At 42.2% G+C, this 17,173-nt stretch overlaps 1 protein-coding gene across 2 annotated transcripts in view; it reads left to right on the forward strand.

Annotated features, from left to right (window-relative positions):
• Window positions 1-17,173, forward strand: part of LOC129838865 (copine-8) — a 141,208-nt gene that overhangs the window by 88,580 nt on the left and 35,455 nt on the right. For both annotated transcript variants that reach the window (XM_055906098.1, XM_055906097.1), the window contains exons 7-11: window positions 9,301-9,364; window positions 9,704-9,807; window positions 10,693-10,797; window positions 12,788-12,829; window positions 16,234-16,309. In XM_055906098.1, the coding sequence (XP_055762073.1) occupies window positions 9,301-9,364; window positions 9,704-9,807; window positions 10,693-10,797; window positions 12,788-12,829; window positions 16,234-16,309 (391 nt within the window). The remainder of the gene's footprint in view (window positions 1-9,300; window positions 9,365-9,703; window positions 9,808-10,692; window positions 10,798-12,787; window positions 12,830-16,233; window positions 16,310-17,173) is intronic.

Below are 17,173 nucleotides of genomic sequence, written 5' to 3' on the forward strand. Positions count from 1 at the left end.
AACTGTTTAGAGGAGACTGCGTGAATCAGGCCTTCGTGGTCAAATTACTGCAAGGAAACCATGACTATAGGACACCAATAAGTAGAAGAGACTTGCTTGGGCCAAGAAACACAAACAATGGACATTAGACCGGTGTCAATCTGTCCTTTTGGTCTGATGATTCCAAATTTGAGATTTTTGGTTCCAAACGCTGTTTCTTTGTGAGACGCAGAGTATGTGAACAGATGATCTCCGCATGTGTGATTCCCACCGTGAAGCTTGGAGGTGTGATGGTGTGGGGGCGTTTTGCTGGTAACACTAAGATTTATTTCGAATTCAAAGCACACTTAACTGGCATGGCTACCACAGCATTCTGCAGCGATACGCCATCTGATCTGGTTTACGCTTAGTGGGACTATCATCTGTTTTTCAAACGGATAATGACCCAAAACACACCTCCAGGCTGTGTAAGGGCTATTTGACAAACAAGGATAGTGATGGAGTGCTGCATCAGATGACCTGGCCTCCACAATCCCTCAATCCAATTGAGATGGTTTGGGATGAGTTGGACCGTAGAGTGAAGGAAAAGAAGCCAACAAGTGCTTAGCATATGTGGGAACTCCTTCAAGACTGTTGGAAAAGCATTCCTCATGAAGCTGGTTGAGAGAACTCCAAGAGTTTGCAAAGCTGTCATCAAGGCAAAGGTTGGCTACTTTGAAGAATCTCAAATATAACACATTTTGATTTGTTTAACACTTTTTTTGGTTACTACATGATTCCATATGTGTTATTTCATAGGTTTGATGTATTCACTATAAAGAAAAATCCTGGAATGAGTAGGTGTGTCCAAACGTTTGACTGGTATTGTATATTTGTAAATATTACCATCTTTGAAACAACACCAGTGCTGTGTAAATACATCCAAAACTTATTTGCGCCTCTACCCGTCTGCCTCCTGCTGAATATTTGTCCATACTACTGCTAGAAGGCCCCTATTTTATGAGGCAGAGGTAGGCTACAGATTTCGAGCCAACCTGTCACTTCAAAAGCACTCACTTATCTTGACCTCTGAGTCTCTGCATTTGTACTTTGTTATTTTGTGGTATAGCGTGACATAAGCAGAATTCAATATAATTACCCTTGCCGATTTCAACCTTAGTCACTTTATCCTGTCGCCGGGTCTGGTCTTCAGAGAATAAGACCCTCATTGTGTTGCGCTGAATCAAAGAAAGTAGCTCAACTGTGTTAATACTACAGCGTCTTTGTAATATTGAATAGGGCTAACTGGCTCAGTTAAAAATGTCAACCTTTCCAAGGCCTCACCTGTATCTCTACCGGGGGTGAAAGGAGAAGAATACACACTGTAAATTGATTTCCCTGGCCTCAGGATGTGTTGTCTAATGATAATTGTTATTTCCTTCAGGCCTCTCGTCTCCAAGGGGGAAGGGGGAAGATAATTGCAGGCGCATCGTATGCTAATACCCCCCCCAGTAACGCCACAGGTTGCTAAGATTCTGCTTCTCTCTCTTGACGCTGATTGCAAATCCATGTGTCTTGATTAGAAGTTTTCGAAAGTGTTGATTCTGAATACACACAGACCAAGGAGGGGGTGGTGAAGGAGAACGAAAGAGAAAGTGAGATGAAGGATAAGGGGAGGGATAGAGAGATGAGAAAATAAGATATGTGTATGAGCAAAAGAGAGGTGAAAGCAACCGAGAGAGCATTTACTTATTAAGGTGTTTATGATGATTCATTTTCACATATTCCATTAACACCGCTTAAGGATCCGCCCCTTTTTTTCAATTTTCACCTAAAATGACATACCCGACTCTAACTGCCTGTAACTCAGGCCCTGAAGCAAGGAAATGCATATTCTTAGTACTATTTGAAAGGAAACACAACAAGTTTGTGGAAATGTGAAAGGAATGTAGGAGAATATAACATAATAGATCTGGTAAAAGATAACACAAAGAAAAAAAACAATCGTTCTTTTGTATTTTTTTTGTACCATGGTCTTTGAAATGCAAGAGAAAGGCCATAATGTGTTATTCCAGCCCAGGTGCAATTTACATTTTGGCTACTGAGGGCAGCAGTGTATGTGCAAAGATTTAGATTGATCCAATGCACCATTGCATGTCTGTTCAAAATGTTGTATCAAGACTGCCCAAATGTGGCTAATTTGTTTATTAATAACTTTTCATGTTCAAAACTGTGCACTCTCCTCAAACAAAAGCATGGCATTCTTTCACTGTAATAGCTACTGTACATTGGACAGTGCAGTTAGATTAACAATAAGCTTTCTGCCAATATCAGATATGTCTATGTCCTGGGAAATTGTATTGTTACTTACAACCTCATGCTAATCGCATTAGCCTACGTTAGCTCAACCGTCCCGTGGAAGGGACACATCTCGATTGACCTCCAGACTGTCCTGTCATCTGTTATGTAATAAATACATATTTTAGTCTTCCTGACAGAAGATCATTATTACTTGAGTCGTTCCTTGAAATGAGTGCCTTTTGCGACCTTTGTGAAGCTAGCCACAATAGTGGAATTTGCGGTTTGTCTTCAAAATAAATCCCCATTGAAACTGATGCAAAAGATACAAATAGTGGATTATTGACATTTTTACTACAAAACGCCGAACAAGGTTGGAATGTTATTTTAATTCAACAAAAGACAACAAGTAGTTAATTTCACACAAAAAGTTACATCTGTTGAAATCGCACTGTCGGTGTAATAGACTAAATATTAGCTGTTTCTCTTATTGTGGGACTTTAACTATGGGAAATCACCTCATTATCCAGCCTTTTGAGCATATTGGCATTCATATTGCGAGGTACAGCTTTAGCTATGGGTCTTGGGCAATGTTCCCTCTAAGCTGCGCACAGCTCCCCTGGTACTGCCACGCAGTAGAAATACCAGTGTGTGCAGAGAAACACGAGATTGAACTTCACTCAACTTTCTAGTTTTCCCCATTTAGTTAACACTATCAGCATTTCCTTTCACTGTGAAAATTGTGAACGAATCAACTCAATATTAGCGACTTTCAAATACAACATACCGAAACAAAAGGAACTATGCAAGACTTAGTATGCAAAACTAATTATTACGGATGCGCGATATATCGGTGAACAAATCAGATGTCTGTCTAGTTTCACGATGTGCAAAGCTGACGTGCATACCTATTTAATGAAGGTAATGACACCACGTAAAATGTTGCGCTATACGTGCAACACAGCATTCCTAAACTAGCCCACAATGTCTGCTGTGTGGATCGAGCAGTCAACAGGTCAAGCGGTCATTTTGAAAGAGTAACAACATTTCAGCAAGACAACTTAACCTGTCTGGCCCAGGCGTTCCGCTAGCGGAACTCCTCCCACATTCCACTGAAAAGGCAGAGCGCGAAATTAAAAAAATATTTTTTTGAAATATTTAACTTTCACACATTAACAAGTCCAATACAGCAAATGAAAGATACACATCTTGTGAATCCAGTCAACATGTCCGATTTTTTAAAAATGTTTTACAGCGAAAACAGCACGTATATTTATGTTAGCTCACCACCAAATACAAAGAAGGACAGACATTTTTCACAGCACAGGTAGCATGCACAAAGCCAACCTAACTAACCAAGAACCAACCAAACTAACCAAGAAACAACTTCATCAGATGACAGTCTTATAACATGTTACACAATAAATCTATGTTTTGTTTAAAAAATGTGCATATTTGAGGTATAAATCAGTTTTACATTGCAGCTACCATCACAGATACCGTCAAAAATAGCACCGACGCAGCCAGAGTAATTATAGAGACCAACGTGGAATACCTAAATACTCATCATAAAACATTTCTGAAAAATGCATCATGTACAGCAAATGAAAGACAAGCATCTTGTGAATCCAGCCAATATTTCAGATTTTTTAAGTGTTTTACAGCGAAAACACAATATAGCATTATATTAGCTTACTACAATAGCCTACACTTCCGCATTCATTCATCAAGGCACGTTAGCGATAGCAATAGGCATGTTAGCGTTAGCGAATAAACCAGCAAAATATATTAATTTTCACTAACCTTCATAAACCTTCCTCAGATGACAGTCCTATAACATCAGGTTATACATACACTTATGTTTTGTTCGAAAATGTGCATATTTAGAGCTGAAATCAGTGGTTATCCATTATGCTAACGTAGCTTATTTTTCCCAGAATGTGCGGATATTTCTATTAGACTCTCACCTATTCTGACCAAATAGCTATTCATAAACATTACAAAAAAATACATGTTGTATAGGAAATGATAGATACACTAGTTCTTAATGCAATCGCAGTGTTAGAATTCTAAAAATATCTTCATTACGACATCCACCTTACGTTATAGCGAGAGAGTGCCCAAAATCTGGGTGCAAAACTACTAGTATACAGTTCGACAGATATATGAAATAGCATCACAAAATGGGTCCTACTTTTGGTGATCTTCCATCAGAATGTTGGACAAGGGGTCCTTTGTCCAGAACAGTCGTTGTTTGGATTTAGAACATCGTTTTTCCCTCTTGAATTAGCAAGCACACTGGCCAAGTGTCTCGAAGCTCTCCTTTCTGAACAAAGGCACACAACGCAACACGCCTAACGTCCCGAATAAATTTCAAAAATCTAATAAAACTATATTGAAAAAACATACTTTACGATGATATTGTGACATGCATCAAATAAAATCAAAGCCGGAGATAGTAGTCGCCTATAACGACAGCTTTTCAGAAGGCAATTCCAGGTCCACCTTCGCGCTTTCCAGAAAACAGGAAATGGATGACTCGTCGTGCCAAGAGGATATATTCCACCTCAGACCAAGATAAACACTTAATTTCTTCTCTCACTTCATCTTGACATCTAGGGGAAGTTGTATGACGTGCATGTATACTCATACGTATCATGCCCATTTATAGGCAGGCCCTTGAACAGAGCATAATTTTCAGACTTTCCACTTCCTGGTCAGAAAGTGTGCTGCCAAATGAGTTCTGTTTTACTCACAGACAAAACGATGTGTTTACAATACCGCATTGGTAATAAAGCATCATTCGTTCGACCGCAACTTCTGGGGTAGCTAGCTTTAGCTTGGTACGTAGCTAGCACCAATACAACCAGCCTGAAAACAATGACCAGTAGAAACTGCAGTCATTTTTATTATTCTTAGCAATGATTTAGGAATCCATGTGAGTAAGTATTAGCTAGGTTGCCACTTGGTGTTCGACTATTGAAATTGAACTTCAGTTCATGAAAATAAATACCTAACCAGCTACTTAACCCTGTTGCCCAACGCTAATGTTATAAGCAGCCAGCTAGCATCATCTGGCTAGTGAGGCATTATGAAAGTGTTAAATTATTATGTGACGTGCAGTCCTGATTGGTCAACAAGCTTATTTGACACGTCAAATAGTGTTAAATAGTATAATTTTTGACACGCAAAGACCCAAACGGTGTTCCATAGAAATCCTGGTTGAGAATGAAACGACTGAACAAATGAACAACGAAACAGCACAGCAAGTAAGTGAAAGAAATAGGTTTTGATTATGTTTTACTGGTAATGGGGACGTAAATGCCAACAAAATAACTTTTTGGTCAGTGTGTGTAACCTTTATTTAAGTAGGAAAGTCAGTTAAGAACAAATTCTTATTTACAATGATGTCCTACCCTGGCCAAACCTGGACGACGCTGGGCCAATTGTGCGCCGCAAAATGGGACTCCCAATCACGGCCGGATGATATAGCCTGGATATGAACCAGAGACTGTAGTGACGCCTCTTGCACTGAGATGCAGTGCCTTAGACTGCTGCGTCCATGTGTGTGTGTTAACTATTTAACTGTACTAGAATGCTTAAAAGGCAGCAATTTTTTTTATATAGGTTATCGGTATCGGCCAAAAATATCATACGGTGCATCACTACTAAATATGCATGATATTTTGTTGTAGGCAGAGCTGCAGTAGGCCTATATGCAAGTAAACCATTGACATATATGGATCTGTGCCATTCACTTTGAACTGTACTGTTTTTACAGCATGAGCTTGTTTTGAGATCAAAGCGAGAGCTGCATGTAGCGACTTGTGCACATTTGTTCATATCCTTTGCTAGTGAGTTATTAACCCAGTTGTAGTCAGCAATGGGGGAGTAGATTGGCTGCATTTTTTTCCATTGTTTTTTATGGTGGGCCACTGATAATTGTATTTAATGTTTTTATTTCACCTTTATTTAACCAGATAGGCTAGTTGAGAACAAGTTCTCATTTACAACTGCGACCTGGCCAAGATAAAGCAAAGCTTTACCTAATGTAGGCCTACATTAGGATCAAATAGCCACATTAGCCCACTTGACCACTGTTTAAACTAACTTAAAGTGGGTACAGCCTGAGTGTTTACAGTAAACACGCACCGGATGTTGCACAGAATTTTCACAACATTCAAGTTTGCGCTCGGCAGACCTGACATTTGCTCAGTGATGGGAAAAAAAACATTTGTCTTGGGTCCATGAAATGGGGTTTCAGCCTACTCTGTGACACCTACGAAACACAACTGGGAAGAGTTTACACAAATATTAGAGTTGTTGCTCTTATTGTGGGACTTTAACTGTGGGAAATCCCCAATATTGAATTCTAAAAGCCTGTTTATATTAAATAAAGTGTCCCTTAATATAGACCACGTGTACAATTCAATAAATCAGCATTTTGACACGTCACAGTTGTGTTCTGTGGGTATCACTGAGAAAGCTGATGACCCAAGACCATCGGTAAGGCTGTATATTGCAATATGAATGTCAACACGCACAGAAGGTTGACTGGTGAGCTAATGTGACTGTCAAAGTCCTGCAATAAGAGTCTACAATACTAATATTTGTGTAAACTCTTCAGTTGTGCTCTTTGGGTGTCACTGAGTAGGCTGATACTCCATTTCATGGACCCAATATCCAAAGGTAAGGATGTACGTTGCACTGTGAATGTCAATATGCACAATAGGCTGGACAGTGAGGTGATTTCAAGTCCCACATTAAGAGCTATGGCGCTAATATTTGTGTACACTCTTCATAGTTGGGTTCTGTGGGTATCACTGAGTAGGCTGATGCATATCTTTTTGTGGACTGCATTCTTGCTTTACCTGCAGTAACCCTATGCCTCCCCCATTTATAAATAGAATTGGCCCTATCCCTGCCACCCCCAAAGGCCTGTTGGTACAGTAGGCCTTGCCAACCAACCCAGGAGGAGCTCTGTGTGCGAGTCCTCAGATGGCCCTGGTCTTGTTTACTTGTTTGATTTATAGTCTGACTGACCCACTGAATTAGAAGTGATGGGATGGGAGCTTTGTTTAGCCTACTGTGTGGCCCCTCATCAGTACACATTCACAGTCACCCGCACAAAGAGACAGCAGCGTGTGTCTTCTGGTGCAGCTCTGGTCTGCTTGCTTGCGTGCGCATGTGTGTGTTGGCACCAAGGCAAGAAAGACAGGGGGAGACCGAAGAGAATAAAGGGATTTTTCTGTTTTTTCATTCAACCACTCCTATTGTAATGAGCATGGGGAGGAGCCAGTTAAGCTGACGTTCAGCGTCGGTCATGGGGGGGTCGTATTATGGCAGCAGATCTGAATTGTGCTCATCTGGTTAGTCAGGCAGCAATCAGCTTGTTGTGCGTCCCAAATGGCACCCTATTCCCTAATTGAGGCACTCCTTTTGTCCAGACCCATATGGGCCCTGGTCAAAAGTAGTGTACTCTAAAGGGAATAGGGTGCCATTTGGGATGGAGCTTTGGTCTGAAATGGCTCTATTCTATTTAGAGTGAGTGGCTGTGCCTAAAGGTTACATTGCACCACTGTCTGCTGCATTCAGTGGCACACACACACTTTTAGAGCTAGCCTCTTTGAGGCACTGCACATATGCATGCAAATGCGTGCGCACGCACACACACACACACACACACACACACACACACACACACACACACACACAGTGGGAAAGAGAGCCAGAGCGAGAGAGAGTGACTGACTGGAATTTGTAAGTGACAATCCAAATCCATAGATGTCTATTACTGGATGAGAGGACTTGTGAAACCCTGTCCGAATCCTGTCATCCTGTTATTAACACGTCCACAGCAGGATTTCCTAACGTGACTTGTCACTATATGCTGGGGAATCAACTGCTACAGTTTTAAATTCTATTTTTTTTTTTTGGGGCATTCTAAGATTAGAACAGAACATTCACAATCAAGCTTGTCTGTAACAGTGTATTCGTATAGCGTATCAGTGAAGGCCTAGGGGTGCTGATCTAGGATCAGTGTGAAAATACTCCCAAGTGTGAAGTTCAGTTTTTCCTCTCACAATTACTCTTGCTACACTGGCCATATGGAACATAATCCTAAAGTGTCTTCATTTTATTTCTTACATAATTACAATGAGGAGAATGGGTCGATTTCATGGTGGAGGAAACGGAAGGGAACACTGGACAGCACAAATGACCTAGGTGAATTGTCAGAGAGGGAGGGGAGAGAGAGAAACATTTACATTTTCCTTTATTTGCAATTTTACTCCCATCCTTCAGAAGAGGTATTGGTTTCTGGGTTAAAAATAGATAGCTGTTCTTCCCAATGTAAAGCACTGATACAAAAACCCATCCCGGATCCATGTCCTTTTGATATGTCTATCAGCTCTCTCCTTCAGTCTTGCTGGCCAAGTAAAGGGGACTTGTATTACTCATATGCTGGCGTCCTCGACCCCAATTTCAGGCTGCCTAGATGACTGCCTGCGTACACTTCTGCAAGGTGGGCCTGGCTCGTGCTATGACAGTGCTAGTCATCAGTATTTTGAAGGTGACTCTATTTCTCAGAATGTAAGCCTCAGTGGTTCCATTTGAAAGTTTATTTTGTCCTTTGACAGGACTTGGACATCGTTTCTTGGAGGGATGGTGGATGTGTTGTCAAAGGGGCCTGTGTAAGTTGGGTGTGTTGGATGCGGATCCTGGATAAACGGCGTCTCGCTTTCTGCTGACCGTTGGGTCAGGGAAGGCTTAAGGGAAGGTGCACAGACACACACACACTGGCCTCTCTGTACAGGGGTCAAACCTGCCCTCTCTCTCTCTCTCTTTCTAAGCTCAACTTGTATTGCCTGGCTTTAGAGGTGTTTTGGGATACTCCCTCAAGTTTTCCATGGCATGATGGGAGAGGTTTGTTTATGACATAGAAACCTTCACAGACATCACCGTTACTGTGTTTCCGTTAGACCATACTGCCCATATAGTTCATTAGTATGTCAATGAATGGCGTCTCTGTTTTGTCTTCAACAGGGGCCTTCCTGGAAAGAAGTGTGGAAACATCATTGTTACGGCAGAAGAGATGGGAAACTGCAGGGTGAGAAGTGATGGCAGGGGATATGGAGGGGAAGGGAGTTTTGGGCTGCATCCCATTCCAAAAAAGCTGACTGCCCTTGTTAACTCCCCAAACCATACATCAATCAATAAACACTTTGCCATGGCATATACATTAAATAATATTGTTATGGATCTACTATCATAGGATATATCTCTCACCTTGATGCTGAGTGGAGTTGCCATGTCCTGTAATGTTACTGCTGACTGATCAGCATGAAGGTCTGCATCTACTATCAGAAGTCTCTCACCAGTATCTGCAGTGAATACTGAGCTGTGCTGTCCGTTTCATCAGTCTCAATGTCTCTCTCTGTTACTGTAGGAGTCGGTGATGATGCAGTTCTGCGGGAATAAACTGGACAAGAAAGATTTCTTCGGCAAGTCGGACCCTTTCCTCGTCTTCTACCGCAGCAATGAAGACGGAACGTGAGTATACTTTACCTACCCCTACTTCAGATCCTCTCCTCCATACAATTCCATCCATCAGTCTTTCCATTGAATTCCTGTGTGTGTGTTACAGCCTATAGGGTCTTCTCTCTCATCAACATGTATCCGAGGGGTCAGATAAGCATTTCTACTCCTCTGAGGATAGGCTTTATTACATACACACCTATGTTACAGCCGAGAGAGGAGATGACCTAGCGGGAGCAGTGGCTGGAGGGAGAGCTCCCTATTGCCCCACTGGCCTCTGTACAGTGGTCAAACATCTCTCAGTCTCTGTCTCGCTCTCGCTCTCTCTCTCTCTCTCTCTCTCTCTCTCTGTGTATCAGTTAATGGTAGATGACGCTCTCTGAAATCATATTCCACACTGCACTATATTCACATTAAAACCATTTACTTTTGCAGTGAATGATGATTATACTGAGTATTCCTCAGTTGATGGTAATTGCTCTTGGAACTGAAAGAGATATTTTTTGTGCTGGTCATCATGATGACATTTGAAATGTTTTTTTTTAATCGCTCTATATTTTTGACAAAGTACGGAAAAGAGGAATCAATATCTTTTGAGGTTTGTATCACTGAATGTGTGTGATTTATCTTCTCGGGGAGAAGAAAAATCTGAAGGAGCTGAGGGTCAAAGAGACGTTTAAACTTGGAGAAAAATCTGGAGAAAAGCACAGGAAGATGGTCTGTCTCGCTAACTCTAACTTTGCACAGACACTCTGAGGGAAGGAGGGGGAGAGATGAGAAAAGAGGAACATGTGGGGAAAAATAGAAGGCGATAAAGAGGAACAGTGAAAGGAATATTGTCCAGGGATTGACTGATCCATTGATCAGTGTATGACTTGTCTGGTCGCTGTGTTTCTCCAGGTTCACAACCTGCCATAAGACAGAGGTGGTGAAGAACACACTGAACCCAGTGTGGCAGGCCTTCAAGATACCCGTCAGAGCACTCTGCAATGGAGACTACGACAGGTCAGCGTGTGTGTGTCTACATGTGTGTGTAGTTTGGCCAGCAAGATTAGACTAGGATTTATTGCTTTGCTGAAGTGTGTGAGGGTCATGGTGATAATCTTTTTTTCAACAATTTGAGTGCTTTGTAAAAATGATTTAGTGACAGGATCTAATCTGCAAGAGGAGAAAATAGTTTTTAAATGAACTCAATTTTGTAAGAATCACCATGCACGGAATTCCTTGGTTGCTAAGGTTGCTGTGAACCTATTAAATGCAAATGGAAGTTATTATAATGACAGAGAAACGAATGCTTGGTCTGCTTATGAATAGCCTTCCTCTCTGCAATCATCATTCTCCCTCAGTGGAGTTGTCAATTCACATGCCTGACTGACAGACAGGTGTCATGCCCGCACTCTGATGCATTGGCCCTTAAATCCAGGGTGTAAGAAGCTGCAATAGTCTTTCAACCGCAAGTTTAAAATCCCCTGAGTGAGTGTGTGTATAGGATCTACAATCCCATCTCAGGGATTGTGTTTGTATTCAGCTCCAGTTGTCAGCGGGCTTGTTTGCCAGTGATAAGGCACAACGCCCCAGATGGATGGTCTGAGCTAGTCAGGCTGCATTGATTGGAGCAGAGCTTGGCCCTGACTCTCTGAGTTGTCAGGAGGTCAGTTAGAGAGAGCTCATTGTTATCAGTGTGTGGAGAGTGTGGGGAGCCAAGGAAGCACCGAAATTAATGCTTGCGCGTGCACACACACACACACACACACACGCATATCTATACATTGATTTACGTACATGCACGCGCACACAGTGAGAGTGTGAGTCTCTGGGGGTCTGGGATAAGAGATAAGGGCGAACGCTAACAATGGAGAGCTGTGTGTCCCTCTGCTGATAGTACCACCGCTGATGGGCCCTTGGTAGAGACACACACACACACACACACACACACACACACACACACACACACACACACACACACACACCTACTTCTCCCTCCACCCCGGGGACTACAGAAGAAGCAGCAAACCCATTGTCTGTCCTGTCAACTCATCGCTCCTGTTGTGTCTCCAGAGCATCTTTAGGTTGTGCTTCAATACAGTAAATGTCTTCCAATGAGGTAGTTAATAAATTCCACTGCTGTTAATATGAGCGGTCGTCCCCCGCGCTGTCCTCCTGCACAGTAGATGTGCTTTCCAAATGGAACCCTACTCTCTAGTGCACTACTTTTGACCGGAGTCCATGGGCCCTGCTCAAAAGTAGTTCATGATAAAGGGAATAGGATGCCATTTGGGAGGCAGTGCAGGACTACCTCCCTCGGGTCCCGGGGGGAGGGGTTTTCTGGTTGATTACTATAGGGATGGATGGCTTTATCTCCTCAGCCTTTCTTTGTCAGCTTAGATGGATGGTGATGGGCTCATCCTTCACTCCATGTAGTAGCAGGCTGAGCTGAGTGCATGAGTGCGCGTTTCTGTGTCTGTCTTTGTGCTCTGACAATGCCTGGAGTGTGCCTCCTCTTATCATCGTACCCCTTTTGCGACCCCCTTCAGGAAACTCATTAACCTGTGACTTCTGACCCGGTGGTGATCTATAACTAATGATGACCTTTTCATCTAAGCAGCTGGTCGTTGTGTTCTTCTTTCTCCTCTGAAAAGAGAAGTGAAATTGGTGCTGGGTGAAATACGCACAGCCACAGTCAGCTACTTATCTCTTGGCTCTGGTGAAGGAGAATGGCCACTTGTTATGGGAAAACGATTCTTCAGTTTGAGGGGATGGGTGACGGTGGAAGAGCACTGCTTTTCTCTCTCTAACGTTCGCTATTTTGGAAACCAATATAGACATGATATAGATTACTATAAACTGTCCTCCTTCAGTATACTATACATGTTATCTTGAAACTAATTTGGGGAGAAATGTACAGTGTCCTGATGATCATAGTTTCTGCTGATAATTGGCCTGTTAAAACTATATAAATATTTTTCTAATATATTGTTATTTCTCACCGTGCTAGAACGATCAAGATAGAATGCTACGACTGGGACAGAGATGGAAGGTAATTTCATTTGAATCTTAATTGAAAAGCGCCTTCATTAACATGATGTAATCACTGTGTTATTTCAATTGTGCTACTTTAACTAGTCCTAATCTATATTTCTAGAAGGTAAGGAAGCTGTGTTGGATGCTGACTCATTCAACACAGGTTGACATGTCGTGGTTGAAGTGGGGTAAATGGATTGGCTATAAAAATAGAGGCGGGGCCAAGGGCGGAGCAGCAGTAGAGCGTCGTCATTTCATATTATGGGTTTAGTGGGTAAGGTTATTGCAATGGGGGTATTACTTTACAGCATACTCTCACTCCCTCTCTCATTTCCTCTTTATACCTGTCAGCATTATGTCAAGTGTTACCAAACATCTCTTTGCTTGCAGGTGGAGGGGTTACACTTTGTTTCCAAATTCACTTTAGTTTAAGAAAGTCATCCAGGTCCTGAGGTAGCAAAGCATCCCCAAACCATCACACTACCGCCACCATGCTTCACCGTTGGTATAAGGTTCTTACTGTGTTCGGTTTTTGCCAGGCATAATTGGACCCATGTCACCCAAAAAGTTATACTTTTGAATAATCTGTCCATAGAACGTTCTTCCAAGAGTCTTGATGATCATTCAGTTGCTTCCAGGTGCTTTTTTTGGCAAACTGGAGTCAACTTTTTGGATGACATGGGTCCAATTTATGTCTGGTGAAAACTAAACACTGCATTCCACAGTAAGAACAAGAGCATGGCGGTGGTAGTGGGATGGTTTGGGGATACTTTGTCGCCTCAGGACCTGGACGACTTGCCTTAATAGAAGGAACCATGAATTCTGCTCTGTATCAGAGAACTCTACAGGAGAATGTCAGGCCATCTGTCTGTGAGCTGAAGTGCAGCTGGGTCATGCAGCAAGACAATGATCCAAAACACACAATCAAGTCTACATGAAAATGGCTAAAAAGCTACATATTTGAAGTTTTGGAATGATCTTGTCAAAGTCCAGACCTAATCCCAATTGAGATGTTGTGGCAGGACTTGAAACGAGCAGTTCATGCTTGAAAACACACAAATGTAGCTGAGTTAAAGCAGTGCTGCATGTAAGAGTGGGCCAAAATTCCTCCATAGCGATGAGAGCCTGATAAACAACTACCGGAAGCATTTGGTTGCAGTCATTGCAGCTAAAGGTGGCACAACCAGTTATTGAGTGTGAAGGGGAAATTACTTTTTCACACAGGGAATTGGGTGTTGCATAACATTGTTAATAAAAAATAAAAAATAAGTTAACTCAGGTTCCATTTGATCTAATATTATGTCTTCGTTGAAGATCTGATAACATTCAGTATCAAAAATATGCAAAAATAGAGAAAATCTCTACTGTACCCTCAAGTGGCTGCATGAAAAACACAAGTGAAATCTCTACTTAACCACTCTCAGAACTTTATTTGTTCATCAAAATTGTGAATAACTCACCACAGGTTAATGAGAAGGGTGTGCTTGAAAGGATGCACATAACTCTGCAATGTTGGGTTGTACTGGAGAGAGGCTCAGTCTTCAATCATTTTCCACACATATTTAGTTGTCATGCTAGTGAGGGCCGAGAATCCACTCTCACATAGGTACGTGGTTGCAAAGGGCATCAGTGTCTTAACAGCGCTATTTGCCAAGGCAGGATACTCTGATCGCAGGCTCATCCAGAAATCTGCCAGTGGCTTCCGATTTAAATTAAATGTTCACAGAACCGCTTGTTGCAATTTCGATGAGGCTCTCTTGTTCAGATATCGGTAAGTGGACTGGAGGAAGGGAATGAAAGGGACAAGAAACCCAGTTGTTTGTGTCATCCGTTTCGGGAAAGTACCTGCATAATTGCACACCCAACTCTCTCAGGTGCTTCGCTATATCACATTTGACATTGTCCGTAAGCTTGAGTTCATTAGCGTACAAAAAAATGATACAATGATGGGAAGACCTGTGTGTTGTCCTTGTTAATGCAGACAGAAGAGCTCCAACTTCTTAATCATAGTCTCAATGTTGTCCCACACATTGAATATAGTTGTGGAGAGTCCCTGTAATCGTAGATTCCGATCATTCAGGCGAAAAAATGTTACCCAGATAGGCCAGTTGTGTGAGAAACTCATCCTCATGCAGGCGGTCAGACAAGTGAAACTTATGGTCAGTAAAGAGAACTTTAAGCTTGTCTCTCAATTTAAAAAAGTGTCAATACTTTGCCCTTTGATAACCAGCGCACTTCTGTATGTTGTAAAAGCTTTACATGTCCGCTGCCCATATCATTGCATAATGCAGAAAATACACGAGCGTTCAGAGGCCTTGCTTTAACAAAGTTAACCATTTTCACTGTGGTGTCCAAAACATATTTCAAGCTGTCAGGCATTCCCTTGGCAGCAAGGGCCTCTCTTGGATGCTGCAGTGTACCCAAGTGGCGTCGGGAGCAACTGCTTGCACGCGCGTTACCACTCCACTATGTCTCCCTGTCATGGCTTTTGCACCATGAGTACAGATACCAACAGATTTTGACCACCAAAGTCCATTTGATGTCACAAAGCTGTACAGTTCTTAAAAAATATCCTTTCTTAATTGACCCCCCCATAAACGTAACAGACATATACCAGGAGCTGTGCCAGGCCCGCCACCTCTGTTGACTCATCCAGCTGTAACGCATAGAATTCACTGGCTTGTATGCGAAGCAGTAATTGTTTAAAAACGTCTCCTGCCATGTCACTGATGCGTCGTGAAACAGTGTTGTTTGATGAAGGCATTGTCTGTATAGTTTTTTGGCCTTTTCCCCAGGCATTGGTCCTAGCCATATCTGCGGCAGCAGGAAGAATTAAGTCCTCCACAATAGTATGGGACTTGCCTGTCCTAGCCACTCTGTAGCTCACCATATAAGACGCTTTTAGCCCCTTCTTATTAAATGGTATCTGTTGCTGTTATACATTTTGAGTCTTACTTCTCGAAAGTCGTCTTTGTTCTCGCTCAGAAAACTCCCGTGGCGTATTTTTCAAATTGTCATGTTTCGTTTCTAAATGTCTGCGCAAGAGTGAAGGTTTCCCATGAGAAAGTAACGGTTAAGGTGATTGGATGTTAATTATTTGTTATTTCGCTGAACACCTAGATGGTTCAATTAGATTTTTAGCAGTGAATCGAGGCTACTTAGGCGAGGGGGGGGGGGGGACACCCAAATCTATTGCCCCGTTGGAAAATATAAATGTACCGTTTGAAGATGTGAGGCAAAAACAAAATATAATCATCTATTTCTTTACAACAACAAAAATGTGAACTGCGTGTACCCCCGACGGCATTGCGCGCACCCCTGCACCAGACTATCTGAGAGGGATTGACTTTATAATTTGTGAGTTGTGTATTTGAAATGCTATGATTATACTAATGATTGTTTTGTGCCTTTTGTCCTAAGCCATGACTTCATAGGAGAGTTCAGTACCAGCTACAGAGAGCTATCCAGAGGCCAGTCCCAGTTCAATGTGTATGAGGTAAGTGTGTGTCTGTCTCTATATAAATATTATTTATCTATTCTCTTCGCGTCACTCACCCACACAGAAAGCACATTTAGTAAATCTCCTCTGGAGCGATTCTTCATGGCATTTCTCCTGGAATTTAATTAACGGAGTTTGACGTAAAGTGAGGAATGGTTGATGGATGGCCAGCCTCCACACTCCGTCTCCTAAGATAAGACTGAACAGTTGTTCATTAACAAACAATATTCTGAGTGGGAACCACACAGGGGGACCCTTATTTTAAGTAGTGTTTGTCTAATGAGAGAAGGAAGACACACAGTGATTGTGTGTTGTCTTTCAAGATGCTGGCACTGGGACATGAGAATCTATCATTTCCCAAGTCACAGCTCTTGGGTCCTCACATATTCTCTGGTGTGTTTTTTTCCTCCACTGTAAATTGTACAATTTAGGAGAGGAGGGTTCCACATCACTGCTGTCTGTGTTTTTGTGTTCCTTCTTCCCTTAACCATCTGTTAACAGTCATCACCCAATGCCCAGTATGGGGCCCGATCGGTTGTACACACACACACTGCTTATGGTTGTCCATCGTGCCCAACAATCACCTTCTTCTCCTTTACTTGTGAAACGCACGCGCCGCTTGTGAGAAACGCCTCTCTCCCTGGTCCTCTCTGTCTATCTGTTGACTTGATGTGACATCTACTCTTGCCAGAGCAGTTACTGAACACAACACAAGGGAAACCAACTGTCACTGTCTGTCTATGTATTTTTTATGAGCGTGCATACACAACCATGAAGGGCGCGATAATATCCATTTTATTTTACAAGCCAGATGCAATAAAACAGCTAGTCTCCCCTTCAAAGGCAAATGTGCCTTTCCTT

This window comes from Salvelinus fontinalis, chromosome 39 (assembly GCF_029448725.1).
Source record: "Salvelinus fontinalis isolate EN_2023a chromosome 39, ASM2944872v1, whole genome shotgun sequence".
NCBI lineage: Eukaryota > Metazoa > Chordata > Actinopteri > Salmoniformes > Salmonidae > Salvelinus > Salvelinus fontinalis.